This window comes from Accipiter gentilis, chromosome 12 (assembly GCF_929443795.1).
Source record: "Accipiter gentilis chromosome 12, bAccGen1.1, whole genome shotgun sequence".
Classification (NCBI taxonomy): Eukaryota; Metazoa; Chordata; class Aves; order Accipitriformes; family Accipitridae; genus Astur; species Astur gentilis.
Window position 1 is genome coordinate 3870815 of NC_064891.1, and position 22312 is coordinate 3893126.

At 36.1% G+C, this 22312-nt stretch overlaps 1 protein-coding gene across 4 annotated transcripts in view; it reads left to right on the top strand.

Annotated features, from left to right (window-relative positions):
• The window catches only part of CCSER1 (coiled-coil serine rich protein 1), a 715692-nt gene that overhangs the window by 331526 nt on the left and 361854 nt on the right, over positions 1-22312 (top strand). For all 4 annotated transcript variants that reach the window (XM_049815128.1, XM_049815129.1, XM_049815131.1 and 1 more), the window contains exon 7: positions 9206-9283. In XM_049815128.1, coding sequence (XP_049671085.1) covers positions 9206-9283 — 78 coding nt within the window. The remainder of the gene's footprint in view (positions 1-9205; positions 9284-22312) is intronic.

A 22312-nucleotide genomic window follows, 5' to 3' on the forward strand; every position in this document is an offset into this window, starting at 1 on the left:
GGTGTGTCAAAGTGAAGGTTCACTGTAGTGAAACCTGAGATATTTTTCAGACATGCAGTATTTGACCAGCTGCACTGTGTATCTTTTCAGTAGCAAACCAATCATACAGCTGTTACATCACAGCAACTACATAGATTCTTTCAGTCAGTTTTGAGTGTGTGTATTTTTATATCTAAATATATATAAAAATATATATTAATATATTTACTATATACTCTTTATATTTAGTGTATATATATTCTAATATATTATATATGTCAGCCTCTATATAGGCTGAAGGGGCTGGGTGTCGACCAAAGGGAGGGAGAAAGGTGGAGAAGGTGGGAAGACTTTCAGGTTCATATGGATGGCACGACAGGAGTGGTGTTGGTGATGGGATGGGTGTGGGAGCGGGAAGTGTGATGCTGTGCAAGTACCCTAAGAGGTAAGAAAGGGCAGGCAATCTTGACAGATCTTGATTTGAGCTGGTGGGAAGAGAAGTAAGCATTAGACTAGAGAAAGGAAGAGGAACAAGTAGAGCTATAAGGACTGTGGAGAGCCCACTGCAGTTGGGGTAGTTTCTGTTGAACCCTCTGCCAGGGTGGGAGTTGAATTTCCTGTTGTGCCTTACTCTTCTTAATCTTTCCCTTAAGAATGAAAGCTGCTGTCTGAAGGTAGAAACTCGGCATACCACGTATTTACAAAATCAAGGAATATTTGTTCTGCCTTGACCAACTCCACTTTGGAACCTGCTTGCTAAACCAAAAAGCAGGCTTAGCATGCTTCAAAACTGTGTCTATGGTAATCAGGATTTCTACCTTTCAGGAGCTGAAATATTGCCATATATTACACAAAGGGATTCAACTTGTTAAAAACATTAAAGAACATTACTATTAAAAACATTGTGAAGCAAATAATGTGGCAAAACTTACTAAACGTTTACCTTTTATTTCTAACAACGTCATGCAGAAGAAGTGTTGCAGCCAGGGAAAGCATATTTCAAATTGTTAAATGTCACTTGCTTCTTTTCTTGCAGTGAGGGGGAAAAAAAAAAATCTATCTTCCTTAATTTAGCAGCAGACACATACAGATGTTTAAAATGTTTCCTTTACGCTGTTATTGGGGAACTCAAGACAGTTTTGAGAATGAAGCCTCTGCATCTAAATAAGTTAAAATACCCTGTCAGAAGTGGTTCCATACTGAAATTGTAAAAACCCTTCTGAGAACTGATGAAGAAGTGAGAATAATTGCAGTCACAACATTTAGAAAGTGCAAAGTGGCTTGTTAAAACCTCAGTGAAACGTATAGCAGTTGAAGGCATCTGAATCTTTTTGAGAAACACAGAAAAATAAAACATGGCCTCACATTAAAACACCAGTGTGAAAATCTGGCAATGTTGTTCTTGATGCTTACAAAGTAAAATAAGGGTAGAAAACAACTTGACAATTGAGCAGCAAATTAGTAATGAAAATTCAGCTGGCTTCATTATGTTCAGTTTTAAAAAATAAGTTTTATTAATGTTATGAAACATTGTCCTCATTCAGATGAAAACAATATGTGTCATGGAAACTGTAGGCAGAAAACTGACCAGTGTTGCTGGAGATGCCACCTATATCCCGATGTACTTAAGGGCAAAGGGACGTACTGAACAGTAAAGCATGTGTAGTTTTTTGGACATGACTTTAGTGTATGAGAAAATGTGTACCTTAAAGAAAAATATTCATTAATAGCAGGTGCAAATAGATTTTTGTCTTGAGGAAATCACGTCTTTCTCTTGTAGACTAAAAAAGATGTTACACAAGCTGTAAGGAGATCATGAACATCTTTCAGAGCTTCATAGAGAATAGTTAATTGTATGAGTATGTGAGCATGGGAACTGTTTTGCTGAAATTGGCACCTAAATCCAAGTCTGGCTTCAACAGTGGCCATCTGCAGATACTTCAGAGGAACTTACAGAACAACCTGTTTTCAGGAGCATTTTTTTCCTAACCCACCAAGACAGTTACTTTCACATATCCAGAAGCATATAAATGTATATCCTGTCTATGTTTTTTACCCTCGTTAATGTAGTTGTAGGTGCATCTACTGTTTGTATTAATATCTGATCCTTTTTGGCTCCAGCTTATATCTTGGTCCCAGTATGTTATGATACGTAGTGATGTAGAACATACATGAATGTGTAAGGGAGGGGGAGACAAGGCGATTCTGTTATCAGATTTGATCCTTCTCTGTTTAATTAATTGATTACTTCTTTCCTAAGTGTTTTATTTGGAAGGGTAGAAAAATGATGGATCTGTATGCAGGGAAGATGTAGGAGTTTGAGAGAGCCCGGAGATACTTTACTGATAGAATCTTCTTTGAATGGATGCAGACATTTTCTTCCAGATTCAGGCTATGGCTGTAGTATGGAGTATCAGTGTAGTTACTCTTAGTGCTATGGTGCAGACTTTGGAGAAGGAGAAAGTCTTTGTGACTGGAGTTAAAAAAAATACCAAAAAAACCAAACATTGAACCAACCGTATGAGACAACCGTCATATTTGCTACAAAACTGAATGCATTTTGAGCAAAATATATTTGAACCTGAAAGATCTCCTGCAAGGAAATAAAAGCAATTGAAATAGGCAGCCTGCAGATTAAAATCCCAGGAGAGTACTTGGTTCTCTCAATTGACTGCTGAAAGAGCAGAAAAAGCTGATGTTATATGATATTATTAGGGAAGAATATACAATAACAAAATGTCAAGGCTGGATAGTATAGTCAATGAAGTATGAAAGAAACAATAGAAACTGAAAACAGTGTAGAGTTTTGCTCAAGGAAATCAGTTCTCCACTGTGTTGTCAAGAAAGCATTTGTGTTTGTGAAAGCAACACCCTGGTTTTCATTAGGATAAAAATATGACTGGGGTTGCATTTAATATAATGCATCATAGTAGCAGTCCTAACTTACACAGTGATTGTCATTGATGATTCTGCAGTACTCTTCACAAAGAGATGTTAACCCCAAAGTCATTGACCAAATTACTTTTGCAATGACATTCTGCTTGCAGATAGAAGTGAAGGGGTTTTTTAGAGATTAACTGGAGTTGAATTTGCTGTTTGGGAAGGTAAAAGTGGTTTTCTCCTACATATTAATGGACCCTTCATCTAACCTCTGTGTGCCAGGAAGTTATCTGACCAAGGAAACTTGTGTCTCTGTTTATTACAAGTCTTGTGAAGGAAAGCGGGGAATAAAGACAAACTGGAAGAATGAGCAATGAAAAATGAGGGTGAAAATAAAGAGCAGGAAGGAAGGGATATTTGCTATTAAATAAATCTGTTAGTTATATAGTGATATATATGTCATTTTCTGTTATGAGAAATGTGACATTTATATGCTTATAAAAACAGACTGGTTTTTTCCCCCTGTATGTACTCAATTGTAAACCAGCAACCTCCAATTCTTGTGCCTCTATTTAGAAGCTTAGTTCAGCTTTCTACTTTGTTTACAAATTTAAAGCCATGTTTATTAAGGTGTTCTCCTTGTGCCAGTTATCAGATGTTTTATATGTTAGATATATTCATATTGGCATTTTTAGAAACTGAAAAGCAGATAATAGCAATTTGTGCCTGGTACTTCAGTATTTTTACATTTCTGCATTTAATATAATGAGAGGGGAGATAGCTAGCCTAGTAAATTTAAATATTTGAGTAAATTAAATATGTATTAAAAATAAATTAAACAATGCAAACCCATAATCTGAGTCTAAACTATTTCAAACACTATAGCTCTGCAACAAACCATGAACTGGTTATATACTCTTTGTTGCTTACTGGTTATAGGCTTTATAATTAATTTAGCCTAATTAAAAGGCTAAAAGAGCATCCTTCCAGGTATTTTTCAAAGTAGAAACAAATAGCAGTCAACAAAATTTCTTCATCCTGATCCCCCCTCACTGAAAAAAATTATTGTCCAAAATATTACATTAAATGTGTTTGCTTAGAGTTGCTGAGAACTCAGTCTTCTAAAATAAACAGTACTAGACGTACAAATGCTGTTAAGTGACAGATCAGTGTCTTATTTAAAATAAAGTGAAATTTTCCTTTGGCATTTCACAGCTCAGGTGATAAGGTTTGCTTAGATTTTAAGAGGAATAGAGGCTAATCTGTCCACCTGTATACTAAGTGCTGGTTGAGAATCAGTAGAAATTGAATCACTAAAAACTCACTTGGCTATCCACACCTCATGTACTAGCATAAAAAGAGGTAGCAAGAAGCGGTAGCAGCTGTAATTTATGGTTTGCCCCTGCAACGGGAGCTACAATAACTCGGGTCAGATGCAAGACCCATGCAGCCTTCTAAACCATAGGAGTAGCAAGCTCTAGGCAATGGACCTGGCAAATACTGCATGACTCAGCTGATAATTGCATGTATTAGTAATTAGTAAGAATAATTAACTATACCTACTAATAAAAGACACATGAAATAGGTTTATAAATAACCACCTGGAATGTATTCAAAGGTGTTAGAAAATAGGCCTAAACACATTTTAAGGAGGCACTTCCATTCTTAGTGAGTGAGATTGGAAATATTGGGGAAAATTAATTAAACATGGTGAGGGGTGGGAGGTGAAAGCTCATTTCATGTGTCTGCTATTTTTTCTTCTCAAAACTAATTTTTATTTTTCTGGCCTCAATTGTTTATAGTAATTCTATTTGCACGAAGTGTATGTGTCAGCAAAAACTGTTCATGATGTTAAATAATATAGAGACTACAGAAATCGCAGCGCTCCAAAGTGAGTAGGGGAGCATTGCACACTCTGGATGAACAACTGGAGTGTTTGGACTTGTGAGTTTGTGATTTCTGTCTTTGTTTTTAAGAGCCTTTCATAGCTTTGAGCAAATCACTTCCCCTTCTTTTTCACTTTCATTGATGAAATAGGTTAATAATATTTAAGCACAGTATTTCATAGAGATGTTGTGCAGATCCATTAATAAATCCATTTGCAGGTCTTTGATTACCTTCAGTATATCAAAGTGTCACTACTGAGCTTGCTGACTGCAGTTATTTAATTTCCTAGTTCTACTCAACTTCTAGATTATAAAATGATACTTACTGGTGTAACTTATGATACAACTAAAACTATCATCCTGAAAGTCAGTTCAGCAATCATCCAGTACTCCTTAGAAAAAGCTATAAAGTACACAGATTGTCTTTTCTTTTCTTCAGTTATTATAAAGATTTATTTGATCTCAAGCTCTAATATCCACTGAAGATTTTCCCTGTCAGTATTAACTTCTTAGATCAATAAATTGTGATACTGATCTCCAGAGAAGTCAATGTCTGCCAACTATCATTGCAGTGTTTACCCTTGTTGAAAAGCAGTCATAGCAAATTAAATTGGCTTCTGTCAGTGGATGATATACAGTGGATGGTCCATATTTTATGGTACAGTTAACGAAGGTTGATACATAGGCCTCTCCCTAGAGAAGATCAGATTAAAGCAAGGGTTTGTAGTGAGAAAAATCCCAATTTATGAGGAGAGGTAAATCTGTTTTCATTTAAAGAACAGTTGCTGAAGACTGGAAGATACTGTCGTTTTCAAAGGAACATGGTTTTAATAATGTGCATTTACTTGATCTTCTGTATTGCTGGAAAACCACTGACTGCATTCTCTAATCTGCCATTAGACAGTTTACGTCAGTATGTAGGTTTACGAAACATTCTGTTTTGAGGCAGGTATACGGAAGTGGAAGAACACAAAACAAAACCAAGTCTGTAACTACATTTAAAACAGCTCCAGAAAGAGGTGCTTTCTCATTCCCCTAGCGAAAATGGTGGAAATCTGTCCACAAGCAGGATCCTGATCTTGGATCTCCAAACAGGATGCAGAAGTGGGAAAAGTTAGTTCTCTTAGACCTATTTTCTTCCTTTGCCTCATTATCAAGAAATTTCCTGATAGTTAATCACATTTTTAACATTGCTTTCCAAGGATAAATTATTATCACGGCCTGGCAGTGAGTCTATGGTACCCGTTCAGTTGCACAATAAGGATGATGTATATTTAATCTGATCAGCTCTAGAAATTAGAAGAAAACTTGAGCATTGACCATTGTAATCGTGGAACAGTTATCAGCAAAATTCTAATAATGTCCGTTGTCTGTACTTTAACAGCCTGCTCCAAATTTAAAAAATGGCCTAAGAGCACTAAAAGAAAAGCTCACGGGGTTGTTTTCAACATGGGCAAGATGGTATTTTCTAAACTGTTATTCTGAGAAATACTTGAATTACTTGGTATTCAGACATTTTAAAAAGTAGAGTTTAGGTAATTAAAGCTTTGCAAAGTCTCTGCCCTCCAGAACACTCAGAGGTTTCCAGCAACACAGGGAAAAGGCTCAGTCTACAAAACCCAGCTGTGGTATCACTGTGCATCAAAAATGCATTTTAAAACGTTGCAGTTGCACAGCTAAGTACTGCAAAATTAGGAGATGTCCTAATTTACCTAATTTTGCCTAATATGTATAATTATGATACAAATGATGTTTAACATCTACTACGATTTATAAGATATGATTATAGCCTAACGGTGTAACATCTTCTCTTTCATTTATAATAAAATCTATCAACTTCAAGTGAGACTTGCAGCTATTGTGAGAACAGAATTGGTTTAAGCAACATCAAATAAAAAGTCCTCACTGGGTGAATTCCTTACAGTGGTGGGTTTTTTGGTATGTATGGGAGGCTTTAAACTGCAAAGTGTGATTATGACAAATGCCCTGTGGACGGTAAATTTATGTTGTGTGATGTTGTTTGAAATTGTTAATATGTCCCTTCAGGAGGGCAAGCTGACAACATCTCTCAAAACAGTGATTAGTTTGGAAGGTTTTTTTTTTTTAATAGCTCAAAAAACAACCGTTTTGGTACTGTCTCACTCAATTCTCTGCTATAATAAACAGTGTTAGCACCACTGGATTGAATTAATTTACACTGGCAGAGAAGTTGCTCTGCATTCCTTAGAGAGGAAAGTTACTGAAGTTGTTGGAGGGGCCACTGAGGGTATGTATATATGGACAGCTGTAGACAGACACAGGCTCTTCTGCCAATGCTCCTATCTGGCCAGACTCAAACCATTTGCAGTCCAGAAGCTATATGATCACAGTGCCCCTACTAATACACCCCACCTCTCAGCAGCCTTTCTAGTTCAGGCACAGCGCCACATCAGCATGGCATCCAGACCTGGGCTGGCTCGTGTCCAGTTACCACAGAAGAGCGGATGTTTTTCTGAGGCCATCGTGTGGATGTGCCCTGGGATGTTTTGTCAAAGCAACTTCGCCACCCTCAGGGCTGCTTGACCTTTCTTAGATTCCAGCTATCACTGAAGAACTTGCAGGTCATGTAGCGTACATGTACCAATCTGCTTTGCAAGATCTGCATACTGAGGCTATTTCAATGCTTAAAAGATTGGACTGCCTTCCTGCGCACTTCTAATTGCAAATTAGGGCACTTGATTTGGTTTGGAAAGCAGCTACTTGATTTTTTTTTTTTTCCTTCGTTTTTTTTTCTATTCTGTGTAAATTAAAAGACAAATTGTCCTCAGCTGAACTGTTGGCTTTTGAGGCAGAATGTTGTCACAGAGGAGGTCTCCTGGTTTGTCCGCACTTTGAGTTTAATCTAAAAGAGCTATGTTTCACTTCCTTTTAGTAAATTTTATCAGTCAGCGTCCTTGATGATCAAGTGCAGGAGTCCATGTTAAAATTTGTAATGTTTCTGCATACCAAAGTAATGGATTCAACAAAGATATTGGCTTTCTGACATGTTATAATCTCCCTTATTCCTCATCAACTTCTCTGTGTTCCATCGGCTATGAACTACCTGTCTTACTCGCTCTCTTGGGTAATAATTACCATGGCCCTCCCCTTTCTCCTTTATGTGAATCCCTTTTATTTAGCAAGTAACTGTTGCCTTTGCTTTCAGGTATGGTGTAAATGTTACATATCTAATTAAACTCAGTGATCTTCTCTGTAGCTGTTAACTTTGAAGTCTGTGCCTGCTATTTCAGATCTGACATTGGGATTTCATACCCAAAATTTCATCTTAGTTTTCATCCTGTACCAATTGGTTAAATAAAATATGGTATCTCTGCATAAAAATCTTCTGATGAATGAACTGTTAGAACTTCATGGGTGGAGCGGTATTCTTCACTTGCAGAGTTTGGACTTATCGAATAGATTCATAGTCATGTGAAACCAGATATCTGATTAGTTACTTGCATAAGTTGAATTCATTAAATCATTCTGCCTTGCAGTGCCACAATGTGAAAAGGAAATGAACTTCTAGCCCATGCAAACTTTTTTTTTTATATTCTCCATTACATCTTTTCTATTTTATTGGTGGTGGTGGTAGTGGATTTTTTCATTTTAGCACTTAAGGACTTATTTCCCAAGAAGTGTCATAAATTCTAGTTTTCTCCAGAACAATCTTGGTATTGTTTGTGTATTCTTTTAAATCCAGATTTTGATATTCTATTATTATTACTGTTCCAAATTATTAAGTTTCCACACTTCTTTTCATATCTGTCACCTCTGTAAAACTAATGACCGTGCTAACCAACAGGTTACTAAAATATTATCTAAAAAAGGAGTGGGTTTTTAGATCAATCTTTCAAGCATTTTGACTGGATAGGTCCATTGAAGTATACTGACTTATTTCCATTATTAACTTTGGTATTCACTGGGGTTTTTTTCATATATTAGTGCTCATTTATAAGATATATTGACTCATATGAAAGCGAACTTTTTTTAAACTTGGATCCAAATATTTTCCTGCAGTATATTGCTTTCCTGTTAATTTTGCCTTCTAACTTTACTATTGGGCCATCCAAAAAATAATAAAAATAATAATAAAAAAATTGTATATCATAGCTTGTTCTATATGAACAAAATTTTGTTTTCTCAGTTATCCTCTTGTATTACTCTTTTGTAGACACAGTATGTTTGCATACTTGTGCATATGCTTCAGTTTTTGAATGGGGAGTTCACTTAAGATAAAGAAAATGCAAAGTACTTCCTCGTTAGTGAAATACTTTTACTAATTAAAGGTAAATACCGTACAGATTGCAGTTGCTTTGTCAATCTAATTCTGTTGGATTTTCAGTGTTGGTTTTGAGCTCTTTGGGTTTTTCTCCCCAAATGTAAAAAGATGTCTGTAGAACTTGATTGGAAATGCAACCTCCTGTGTGCTTTTCTTTCAGAGTACGGACATGAGTCCAGCTAGTAGCACCACCTCACTCCCTGTTAGCCCTCTTCCTGAGGAGCCGTTATTTTTCAAGGTATGTTGTATTAATTTCATAATAAATATTGTATATGAATTTTGGCTTTTCGTGTTATCTGGTGTACTATGAAGTGCTATTATTACTGCTTCCTTTTCTTTAAATTACTGCGATATCAGCAGATGTTCTTATATATACACCATGCAGTTTTCGAGAAATACCTAGAATAAACCATTATTGGTTTTGAGAGGATTATTTCTCTAGCAGACTAGAGCTATGAATTGTTATTTATAAGACTGTGTTTTTATCCATCTCATCTGCCGGTGATACATTTTGATATGTGCATTCCTGTATATGCGTGTATGTCATTTTCGTCAACAGATTTCTCTTTATATTGCAAGTACGTGTTTTAATGAAGCAGAGATTACTTACTGCAAAAATACAGGAGTTGTTAAAGGTATGTCAAAGAACAGTTTTGGTGTAAATCCAGTGTAAGCCACAAGCCTGTCATTTTAGTTAATTTTAATAATAAGTGATGGGACAATATCTGCAACTTTGTAAGGTTCAAGCTGCAAGGAACAAGTGGCCCTATGTCACTTTTTCACCTGACTTCATGGTATCCAGCCCTGGGACACAGAATGGCCTTAGGCAGAGCCCACCTCTTGGAAGAGGTCTCCTGAGGCCACCCAGGTATATATTCAGAGCGGTGCTGCAGCTGCAAGCAAAGTAGTCACCTTGCCAGTTGTTTGCTGAGACAAGGAAGAGGCGACTTGGGTGCTCAGCACCATTGTCTTAAACGTGTTGTAATATGGACGAAGTTACACTCAAGAGGAACATCCATTTTAAAATTTCCCCTTTCCCCAGTAAGTTTCCACCTACTGTATGAAAACAATTTGTAGCTTGGGTTGTGTTTTCAGTCGCTTTGTGATGACACTGAATTAAAACCGAGGAAGTAGAATTAGTGAAGTTTGATGATGTAAAGTTTGTGTCTCTCCTGCACAAGCCTCCAGTGCAGGAAATACCAGCCTCCTTCAGACCTGGCCAACCTCATAAAAAAACTTGGGCTTTTTTTTTTCTTTTTCCCATACCTTGTATGTCTGTGCAAGAGTTGTACTCTGCAGTTCATAACCTGCTAGCTAGCCAGCTGATTCCTGTTACTAGAATGGTTGCTTGCTGGTTTCATCAGTGGAGGTACAGATGGGATATCTGTGGCCAGCTATTCACTGATTCTCATTCCTCTTTTGGGGTTTAATGTTCCAAGACCCCTAGCTCTCAATGAGATTTGGCTGAAATTGAGAAATGTTGTGCCAGGATACTAGAGCACACATGTCTTTTTCTTGGGAAACTACATTAAATGCACATTAAAGTCTACTCAACATTATAAGGCAGATTTGGTAGTTATTGTTTCTCCCTGTGCCTGGGAAACCACTAAGGTATGTCACATACAAAGAAATGGGCTGTTCAGCTCAGATAAATGTTTAAGAGGTAAGAAAATCTAACTTGAAATAGTTACAATAAACTCTCATGCTTAAATTCACAGCTGAGGTAAGCAAACGCTGCTCTCTTTGCATCAGGAGCACTCTGACAAATACACTATAGTGCCTTTATTTATTTTTAAAGGAAATGGAACTTGTATAGCTCAAAATGGGTTGTAAATGACTTCTTTGAAGTGCAATAGTTGCTCTAATAAAAAATGAAGTTATTTCTTCATATTAAAAGTCTCCTTCCTTTATATTTTATAGTAGAAAATGGTACAAGAAACTGAAAAAAAAAAAAAGGGCAGGAAGTGTTATTTAATCTCTCATTTTCAGTCAATTTTCAAAATAGGAAACGTTTTCCTTTGGAATTCAAGTAAAATGGAGGCCAGACCAGGAGAAAGTCCAATACATCTCACAGCCAATGCCCTTAAATAGAAATAAAAGTAATATACAATGTAACAGTTTCTGTTATTTCTCCCTGACTGACTCCAAGAGAGAGCAATATTGTTCCGGTAGTAATGTGAATGACTGGTTTTACAAGCCATAACTCTTTCCAAATACTGTCAGTCTATAATATTGGCTTTTGATGACGGGATGATGCATTTCCCTTAGCAACATGATAATAACCTTTCCCACCTCCTTGCTGTAGAATTGGAGATTGAAAAAGAAATTCCATTCTGTGGTTCTGAAAACACAGGTGTAACGAAGCAGCACAGTATAAATGCTGCGTCTCTTTGGGATAGTTGAAGATCTCTGAACTAATGAGCTTTTATATTGGACTGTGAAATGAAACCAAGCCCCTGGTCTCAATTGTACCTGGTTTTATACCAAGAAAGAGAGCTGTCCTTTCTTGGGTTTTATCAATTCATCTTCAAAATGAAGCCTGCATTTCTGCATGAAGAAAGAATGCAAATCCTGTCATCATACTCTTATTACGTCCAACCTCACCAAAGCAGATGCCTGTCATTTTTAATCCCACATGATATGTGCTTTATGAATATGAAGGAGAACCTGAGCTTGTTCAAAAACATTTTAAGATTTTGAATTTAATCTAAGGAAAGCCGGAAGCAAGTTTCCGATGGGAGTCCTTGCGTGTGCCATCGTAGCTCTGGTAACACTGACCTCGGCTACCATTTTCACAATATATTGCACAGGCTGTGAAATGCAGCACTGCCAGAAAGATCCAAATCATGTGAGACCATACTCAGGAATATTTGGAGCAAAGTCTTTTCCGGTACCGCAAGCAATACTCCACCTGAGTCCATTTTATACCATTATTTTATTTGAATCATTATGTTTTATTTATGGTGAGACAGGACCTTTAAAGGAGTGTCAGTGATACCTAAGAAAAGGAATAGAAAACAATTGAGTAAGAAATAAGGGTAACCAACGCCAGTGCTATTTAATCCTAAAAGCAACCTTGAGAAAATTAAAACATAAACGTATCAGTAATGCCATTCAGCAACCTTCATTCCATAACTGTTGTAAATAGTGACTTAGCACTGGAATTTGGTTTTGCTTGAGGAATCAGCAACTTTGCATAGTAACCAGAAGTACAACCAATTTTTCATGTGGCTTTGGGTTTCCTTCTCTCTGTGGAGTTAGCGACACACGTGTTCCAAGCAGTCTTCCCTAGCCGTGGCCTTCAAAAGCTTAGAAAAAAATCCTGTTCAGACATGTATGCAGACAGTGCTCTTTTTAAAAGCTTTTCTAAACCATTTTTTGATAAAACTCATAGACAATTCTTTTTAGTGAGGGTTATTTTTATGTCAAATTCCAACTTTGAATTTTCTGCTGTTTTCCATGGTTAAAGCTATTTAAAAAACCAAGATCTTTTCCTGTATTATGGGAGAAGTTTCTTTCTTCTCTCACAAAAGAACAGCTTCTTTGTTGGTGATTTTGCACTTAAACTTTTCTGTAGGGAGGATCTTCCTTTGAACAGAAGTTTATCCTTCTGTCCCTGTATAAAATTCCTTGAAGAATTAGAACCTCATCTTGGGGAAAAAAGTTATGTCACAGTTGAAAAATTTCAGAATTAAGAATTGGAAATACAGTAGAGCAGAATGGTATTTGTCATGCAACCTTAACTCAAGTGTTATTCTGTGTTATAATAGCAAAACTGTAGCTGGCTTAAATGTGAGTGACTTTTAATTGTAAATACTTATATCTATGCTCATAAGCTGTAATTAAAAATAATCTTGCCTTTCATTTAGAAGATCAGTGAAGGAGTGGGTATTTCTGAAAGGTCAACTTACCAAGCAATGTCTCAACCATTTTTTAGAACCTGTTCCCTTCTCCTACTTACTATACTGTGCTTTATTACAATAGTATTTTATTATTTTTTAAGTTATTCTAAAATATAGTGACAGGCATTTTTAAGAAGGAATCTGTGACAGCCATTTGGTACGTAAGATAGCTAATATTACCTAATTATACATTATCTATTATAATGAGCACCAGTCTCACTGATTATTAGCCACAACCAAGTTGTAAATAGTAACCATAATAGTAATTTAGTATAGCAATGTTTAATTGCTTTTTAATTCCATGATTAATCTCAACCATGCTTTACTAATTGGCATTAAACATATGAAAAAAATCCTTACATTCTTTCTTTTCTGCTTTGAGCGAGCTGAGAATTTCCTTCAGCATTTTTTATCTTACTGTGTTCTGACTTCTGTAATTAATAGTTTCAATGCTAATTCCCTGAGTAAGAAATGGAAGTGCCAGGACAAGTAGCAGAAGCTAACAGTCCTTAGCAGTATTACCACTGCTAAGACCACCAAGGTCTAATAAGTTATAGATCAATACTAAATTAGGTCTATACTAAATTACGTCTATACTAATAGTTTCGCCATTCATCCTGCAGCTCTGCAGGCTCTGTAAATGCAGATCTTTGCAGTCACTAATGGGCATGACTCTGTCAGCTCATGACATTTGTGCATCCATCTTTAACATGAGATGAATTTTCCATCTGGTCAATAAACAGATGAATATTTTTTACTGCAGATGTTTGGAATAATCAATATGACAGTGACAATAGTGTGACTTTACATATGTAGCTGAAGAATGAGATCTTGTCCTAACTTAGACAGGAACAATGACAACAAATTCGGCCTGTATTTCAAAAAGCTTCTTATGCTAATTGACACGCAGCCAGCCTATTTACCCTCTCTTCCTTAAATGCATTATTTCCAATATTTTAAGTATTTGCTGGCACTTCTTTGAATAAGACTATTTTAATGTATTGTTTCTTTTTGTTTTCAAGACAGAGTCTGAAATAATCACATAGACATTATGACCCGTGGGCAGATAGAGGTTAAGGTTCAGTGATCCTCTTTCATGGGCTGGGGGCCTCACTAGCTCTTTTCCTTCTCATTCCACCCTCCATCTGAATTTCTGCTTGCACTGAGCAGCATGTAAGCTCTGAAGCCTCTGTGTTTTTTGGTTTTTATTTGTTACAGAAATATTTTTGGTATTTCTACTAAAGTAAATAGGGTTGTAGAAGTATGACTCACTCAACCCCACCTCTCCTAATCTGCTGCCCGAACCTCCATCTTAGTTTAAACCAGTCTCTCATAATTCTTCCCTGGTTTAATCAATTTCTCCCACTCTTTACTTTTATTTCCTGTATCAGTATTCGCTTTCTCTATCACTCCTTATGTTTTACTGGTGCAGCACAGACTTTGAAAAGTCATGTCATCACAGCAGCATTCTGTCTTTGATGAAAGCCTTCCATTTTGTAATTTCTGAGAAAAGACTTATACATGTGATTTGTTTCGTAGTCTTTATCATCATAGTATATGAGATATACAAAAGCACTGAATTTATTCTGAAGGTAGAAGTGAGAAATAGGTATTATGGGTCCTGTTGCAAGAAGCATCTGTGCATCTATTCACTCTCTTTTCCTTTTTCTCAGTAGCTCTGTGCACACTTTCCCTAAGGAACAGGGCTCTGCCAGCAATTCTGTCTGAGTAGAACCGTGTCACCTGTTCCATGAGTAATATTTGCATCAACTCATTCAGCAGGGTGTGGATGTGGCTGTGAAATGCTCCTCCTAAGCTTTGACTGATATAAAATGGAGTGACAAAGAATAACACCATCAGAGTAGAACTTAATGGAAGAAAAAATTAAATATATATACTTGCCCAGTTTTTCCCTGACCTAATAATTTCTTTCAGGTCTTGGTTTATACTGGCCTGTAAACTGAGTCTGGGAAACGAGTTGTCTCTCTCCCAACATGCTCTCTGTGTCTGCTATTGATTCTGACTTCTTGCTCTTGTTGAAAATACACAATGTTTATGGCCAAATTTGAACATCTTTGTGTACCTTGTGTGTGTCCATTGAAAAAGCTGTCCTATGGAACCAGAAATGTCTACCTCTTCCTGCAGGTTTTGAAAGGAGGAGATACAGAAGACAATGGAACTACTGTATAATCTAAAAATACTGCTACACAATTTTAAGAATAATGTATGTGAGTGAATCATTCAGGTGATATTACTGCTTAGCTACTTTGGGTTATTAGACTTCCCTACATGAAAGTATTTGATTTAGCTCTCTTAGGATAAATTGGGTGAGCAAAAAGAAACAAATAGACTAAATCAGCAATCTCCCAAGGCAGAGTAAAGACTAGGACAAAAGACTGCCTCCAGACCTGGGGGTCCATCCTTGTTTGGTCAGTGGTACTAATTAACCAATCTAAGTGTAATGAAGTGTTAAAAACCAGACTGTAGATGAGAGTGAACATCAAGAACCCCTTAATGGAGATTCTTTTCTGAATGACTGATTTATAGCTAAGGAAGAATTTATCACCCAGATAAAAGTGGTTTTGAGTGCCTGTGGGTAATGTATATCTGCCAGGCTTCATGTATGGAGAAGACAGACAAATGTTTACACATTCTGAACACAAGATGGTATTTCCTGAGATTACCATTTCCTTCAGGGCTTGCAGCTCAAAGTTTGGTCTGAGAACAAAATTCTAATAGCTGAAGGCCCTAACACCTGAAATGCGGGATCATTCAAGAAAACTTGTGTGAGCTCAGAAGTACAGTTGTCCTGGTACAAGGAAATTTTTACAAGATTTAGCTCCCCACACACACACACACCTTTTTTTAATTTTAATTTTGATTGCAGGGAGCCTAAGTACAAAATCTGTAATTTCCCAGTGTCACTGATATAATTACTGAAAGAATCAGGAATGAAACTGGGAACTATGCCTGTATTGCCTGATTTCTTTCTGCCTCTATGCCTGCCTTTCCCAAATTTTGTGAGCATGCATTTTCTTTTCTTTTAGTATGTTTTCCTTATTTTTTTGAAACTTTCTTCATAGAGTGAGGGTTAGTTCAGTATTTCAAAATTGCAAGCCATTGGCTTAGGCAAAATTGGTGCTTTTAATGCTATAAATTCAGTTATTTTCTCAGCAAGCCACATACAGAGAAAGAATTAATGTCTGTTTTACTAAAATCTCCAAAAACAACGAGAAACACACATGATGCTTCAACCAAAGGCATGCAGAAGGGTCATCATTACTTTTTTTCAGTTAACAGGGTTTCCAGCATAACTTAAAAATTAATGTAATCAGTACTACAAGGGTAAATATTAGATTCATTCAGGTTCCTTCCCTCAGGCAGACACATGATCACACAATGAATTCTGATATGTACCTATAAGGTAAGTTTTTCTGCTGAGTGCTCTATATCTAAGACTAAAAAGTCATAAAATTTGTAGCATTACAGGTTGCTGAAAACATGTTATCACTGACTATTAAAAAAGATTTTCTTGAAGCTTCATGGGAGGATCCTGATATCCCCAGTAAGAGCACTTAAAGTTCTTCATCCTAATCATCTCAACACAGATATTAAATCCTCCTAATTTCCCTTGGCTATGGACCGATAGGCATAAGTAAATCCGTGGGAGTACATTGGCATTTGAAAATATGATGAACGTTCTTTTAGTTAGCAGAATTATTCCAAGGTTTTTGGAGTGAAATTTTGTTTAAATCAATGGCACAGTGCCCACTGACTACAGTGGCATGTGCCTTCTGGTCATGGATGGCATGGATTATGTCAGAGACATTGATTACTTTAGAAGTGAAAATACAAATCTGTACTTACCATTTTAACCCCATCAATTATTTTAGAGGTGAAAAGGTATATCCATATCAACTGTTCCAACCCAAGAGTATTTTTTGCGGTTTTATTGTTGTAAATGAGATAAATTTGGAGTGTTTTCATAAATTTAATTCAATATAATAAAAATGTAGAACTGTTTGCAATCCAAGAATTTATTTAATAATAATGATTTGGTTTCCAGTATGTGTTAGAATAACAGATGTTTTCTTCCTGGAATAAGTTAAACAAACTGGGGACTTGGAAATGGGTTTCCCACATCTCAGACGAGTATTCTCACAGTAGCAGGTGGTCTTTCTCTCTCTCTCTGGCCAGCAATTGTATTTTTCATCCAGAAAACCTCTGACAGACACTTGCATGGAAAATAAACAAGTTTTTGAAAAAAAGTTTTGGCTTCATCAAATAAAAGTTTTCAACTGGAAAACACCCATTAAAAAGTTCCTTGACTCTTCTATTAAAATATGTATAAACTTACCCGGTGTCTAAATAAGTAATGTTAATGACCCAGCCACATGTTTTCAAACATAATCCTTTACCATAGAAAATACAGGGCTGGTGTTTTGAAATTCTTATCAAGTTGGATGTCTCAAAAGTACGACATTAAAAATAACTAACTAATTTTGATAATGCTCTCCTCAATTTTAAGAAGACAGATATTTTGGTGAGCAATTTAGACAGCATTAAGGAGAATGGTATATATTCTGTTAATTTTAATCAGCTGAAATTAAAGGCAAGGTTTAATTGCTGAAACACAGACAGCTTGTGCCACTTAAGAAACCCAGCTATATCCTGCCTTTCCTCCACCTGTCTCTTTAGTAGAGCAAAGTAGTGAGAGGTGATGGATGCTGTAGTTTGATTTTTTTTTGTTGTATTCCTCGTTTGGGGTTGTGGGTTTTTTGTTTTTTTTTTTTCCTTTGAGTTTCGCCCTTGGTCATAGTGTGTCTCTTGCTAAATTATAATCTCCCTTGCAAGTGATGTGTTTATACTGGGCTGTTTAATTTTGCTGAGGAAACAGACTTGTCTGGGAGGCTTTGGTTGTGTGATAGAACTGGACTAGGTGACTTATAATGTTTAGTTGGGACTTTCCAGATGCTGTTCCTCTTCCCACCAATGTTTGTATGGTTACATAACATTAAAGTTAGCTCTGTGTGTGGGGAAAAAAAAAAAAAAAAATTCCCTGTATTTAAATATTAGGAGTATAATATTCTTATTGTATTATTGGGGTAAGTTTCTTGTTTCTGAAAGGTGTGATGTACTCTGATTTTAAGCCACAGCACGTGCATTCCATTTACTCTCTGCCCTTTTCCTTGTTCCCGCTACAGTTCAGTACACTGATGATTGGTGATGAAATATATTTGTGTGTTTAAGGTGACCTTTTCATCCTCATCACTTGTTCAAGAATCATCAAGTTTTGTTTTGCTTTTTTTACACAATTTTTTTTAAAAAACCAGGAAAAATAAAAGATCTTTGTTTGTTTGTTGAATGGTTCTTAAGGGTGGCTAAATGATCTGGCTCTTATTAGTAGTTTAGGGAAGTTTTATGTCTCATCACATGTGTAGAATAAGAAATCTGTTTATTCAGGCTTCTTCATTTATCAGAGACTACCAAGAGTCATGAAAGGTATTGAGGATAGAGACAATGGAAAGTGTCAGTTTTATTTCTTTTTAAAATGTTGAAAACCTAGACTCTAGGCTGTGGGTATGTTGTGTTGTTGTCATGGGGAACATGTGTAGGAAAATGCCATTCTTACTTCAAGTAGCTTACAGATAACTGTGACAATTTAAAAAAATACTGTAGTTTTTAAATAACATACATTTCTAAACACTTTTTTATTAAACAGATGTGGATATGAGTCACAAATTGCTGTTTAAAAAAAAGGGCAAAAGGAAAAAAGAGCACTGCTTTTGTGGTTGAAGGAATTGATAATGTGAGAGTGGAAAAAAACCTGTAAACAGGTTTAGTAACTTGATTCTCATCAAGTGAATAATGAACAAAATATTCAGTGGATAGTTGGACAGAAATTCAGAGGGAACACATGAACCAAAGAAGAAACTTCTTTTTTTCTCGTAGATTTGATATCTTCAAGCAAGGATGAATGCTGTAGTTGAGAAGGTATAACAGAGTTTTAATTTGGATAATGTTTTCTAAGTGTGTTAAACTTAGACAGCTATGAGGGGAAGAGCTGTACACTTGTTATGGGTAGCCTTGTGATAGATTTTAGCATTTTAAACAGGAGCTCTGAAAGCTTAAATTAAGGCTAATGAGGGCACAATGGAAAAAAGTTCTGTTTAAGTACATGACAGATCATGGACACGTCTGATTCCCAGATCCGTATTTGTAAAACTTGATGTTTGTCTTCATAAAAGGCAGCTTTCCTTTGTGATAAAACAATCATTTCAATTCACAGGATCCGGCTTTGTAGTTAGTTCCTAACAGTTTTGACCTTGGTATGAGCAGAGAACAATGAATGCTTATGTCCAAGTAATAGTAGGCTTTGATAAGATTAAGATTAGCAAGGGCATCGTGGATCAGGATATAAGAACAGTGAATGGATAGGTATCCTTAAGTACAGAACTGTGTATTTCAAAAAGGGATAGGTGAAATCCTTTTCCATTCATGCTGAGCAGTTCAGCTCAGTTCCTAGACAACAGATAATAAAGTTCATCATGGTCAGCAGCATAGTTGCTCTTTGTCAGGAATTGGGAAAGACAGGGACCTCCTCTCCCTCCAAACCAATTTTTTACTCTTGTAGTATTTACTCTCAGCAGTATTGTATAGTCCTAATCATAACTTGATTAAGTCACCTTAGAACAGGCTTTTCATCCCCTAATGGTTATGTTCCTCTGGTGTCTGATTATCTCCATTGCTTGAAATCAACGTTGCCATTTGCTGTAATTGTTACATTTGTGGATGTTGTCAGTAACCAAGAAATGAATGAACAAGCATGATTGATTTTTTTATTATTTTTTTCCACGTGGCAGGATCCTTCCAAAACAGAGTGGAAGGGGGAAACACGTAATGCTCCACATGACTGTACAAAGCAAATCTTTGTTTCTGGTGCTTCTAACAAGATGTCTAAATAGCCAGTTTATTTCAATAAATCAGTAAAGTTCAGGGGGAAAAAAATGGGTTATCTGAAACGGAACGAAGGGTAGATCGGATCTGAGGAATTAAGAGTTGTTTTCAAGGCTAATTAAATATCAAGTTTTTAAAAGCAACATCAAACAAATACTATTGCTGAAGTTTTTTGTTTACCTTTCACTAAAATACCTAGTGCCTCACCTCTTTCACAGGCTGCTATGTCTGCATAGAATTTAAAATGCCTAGGACACATACAGTAACTGAAAATCTGCAGGGTATAATTATGTCTCATATAAAAATAGACGCAATAAAAACATGAAAAAAGACAAATAGGAAAAAAGCTGGTGAAAGTGAATGTTTAAAATAAAGTAGTTAATCTGGCATGCCAGTGTTACAGGAGTTTCACACACACACATGATGATTTTTTTAGTACTATGAGAGAAAAATTTTAAAGATTAAATATTGTTTTCATGCTAGTATTGCAGCCGTGAAGTAGGATGAAGTTAGGATACTGTTTGAGAGAGGAACTAGGAATAAATGTTGACTTATTATTGTTTCTGAGTGGTTGTTTGAATTGCTATAGGTCAGTTTTCTTTGTTTGATCAAATTTTCAATCTCTTTAAATATAAAATAAATGTTCCTGTATTTGCAAGCTCAATAGGCCAGCATCTTTCTGCAAGCAGTTCTGTATGTGCATTTGCTTCTCTGTCCATAGTGTGCTCTGCTCACTAAGCAGCACTAAGAGGGATTTTGTGGAAAGGAAAGGAGTTTGTCAAACGTGACCACTTGAATGCTCATTGTCATATCAATACAGAATTAAATTTGGATGAGAAATGTTTTTCCTGTCCCACAGAAACGTCAAACATTTCAGGACTTTCTCATGCTCTGCACAGGCACAAAACAAGCAGGTTGTATGCTGTGTCATTTGGTCACCCTTAGTTATAAGAAGCAAACCCTTTAGCTGTGATAGTAAGGTACTTGTCTTAATTAGAATTGACCAGAATGGTACTTGTGGCTTCTTGCTATCTTTGTTATTTTGCTTTATGCTCTGCTATATTCTTGAGGATACTCCTTCAATTGCAAGTTTGTCTATTTGATGTTTATTGCCATGATTATAAACATTTTGAATGAATAATATATACAGGCCTTTAAGTTATTAATCATTCAAGCCTGTTGCTTCAGTCTCCTCTTCTGAATATCTTTATCCCCTCTCCCTTTATAACCACAGAATGGTTGATTCCAGTGCTCTTCATCTCATTTCCATAATTATATTCAGTGATGCATGAGGATGAATGCAAATTTGTTAGCAAAATGATAATTCCTTATCATGACAAGAAAAAAAAGAAAGCAGAATTATCTGTCCATAAATTAAAACAACATCCTTGTTCAGTTTAATCCATTTTATAAAGCAGTATTTACCTACCTCTTAGATAGAAAGAGGTCCATAGAGTAAATGAAATTAACTGGGAAAAAATTAACATGTTATGAAGCTGTCATTTTTTAATATATCAGTACTGCAATCATATAAATGCTATTCATCTATCATCTAGATATCTTCAGCATGAAAATTTGAGGAGACTGATCATCATAAATATTAACTAATTCTGAGGTGCCGAGGCTGTTGCAATCACTAATCCTCATAACACTCCTATAGGATGAAGAGACGTTGTTGTCTTCCTTTCACAAAAAGAGGCCTGAGGTATTTCTGCTGTACTGGTGATACTGTTCGCTGTCCTGGTCTCAGACTGGGGAACTGATTCTGCCTTTCCTGCTTTTAATTTCCAGCTGTTAGTTATTCCTTACTGACCTATGTCTTACTCAAAGGGCTAATCCTCCCACTCAAAACAAGCATTCTGCAACTCCACTGCTACCCAAACTGGGGAGCCAAGCCCACTCTTCAAACAGATCTCCCCATTCACAATCATGTGTAGGAAATTATAATTTCTCCTTAAAGAAGTGGTATCTGAGGAATATTTATTATATTTTAAGATAACTTTCAATTCAATATAATGTTAAACACAGAAGTAATCAGTACTATGTGACCTGTCAGTTTCTCTTACAATACTAAAAATTCTTTGCTTATAGGAATGGAAAGATAGCTCGAAAAAATAGTTCTTCAAGTTCGCATCATATTATTTCATGGGAAGTGTAGAGTGTTAAATATTTCTTTGTACAGTTCTTATTATTTTCTATCTGCAGAGTTCTTCCCATGTCATATGGAAATGAGTTTCATTTTTTTTTGTTGTATGTTGATTCCCCTCTGGAAGTCTGGACACCAAGGTCTTTAAGTGTGGAAATATAAATGACAGTCATTTGCTAAAAAAATTTAGTCACTCTTTTGCCACAAGGAGATGAGGTATAAGTGTCCATTTGTATTCAATCTCTTCTCTAATATTTTCATA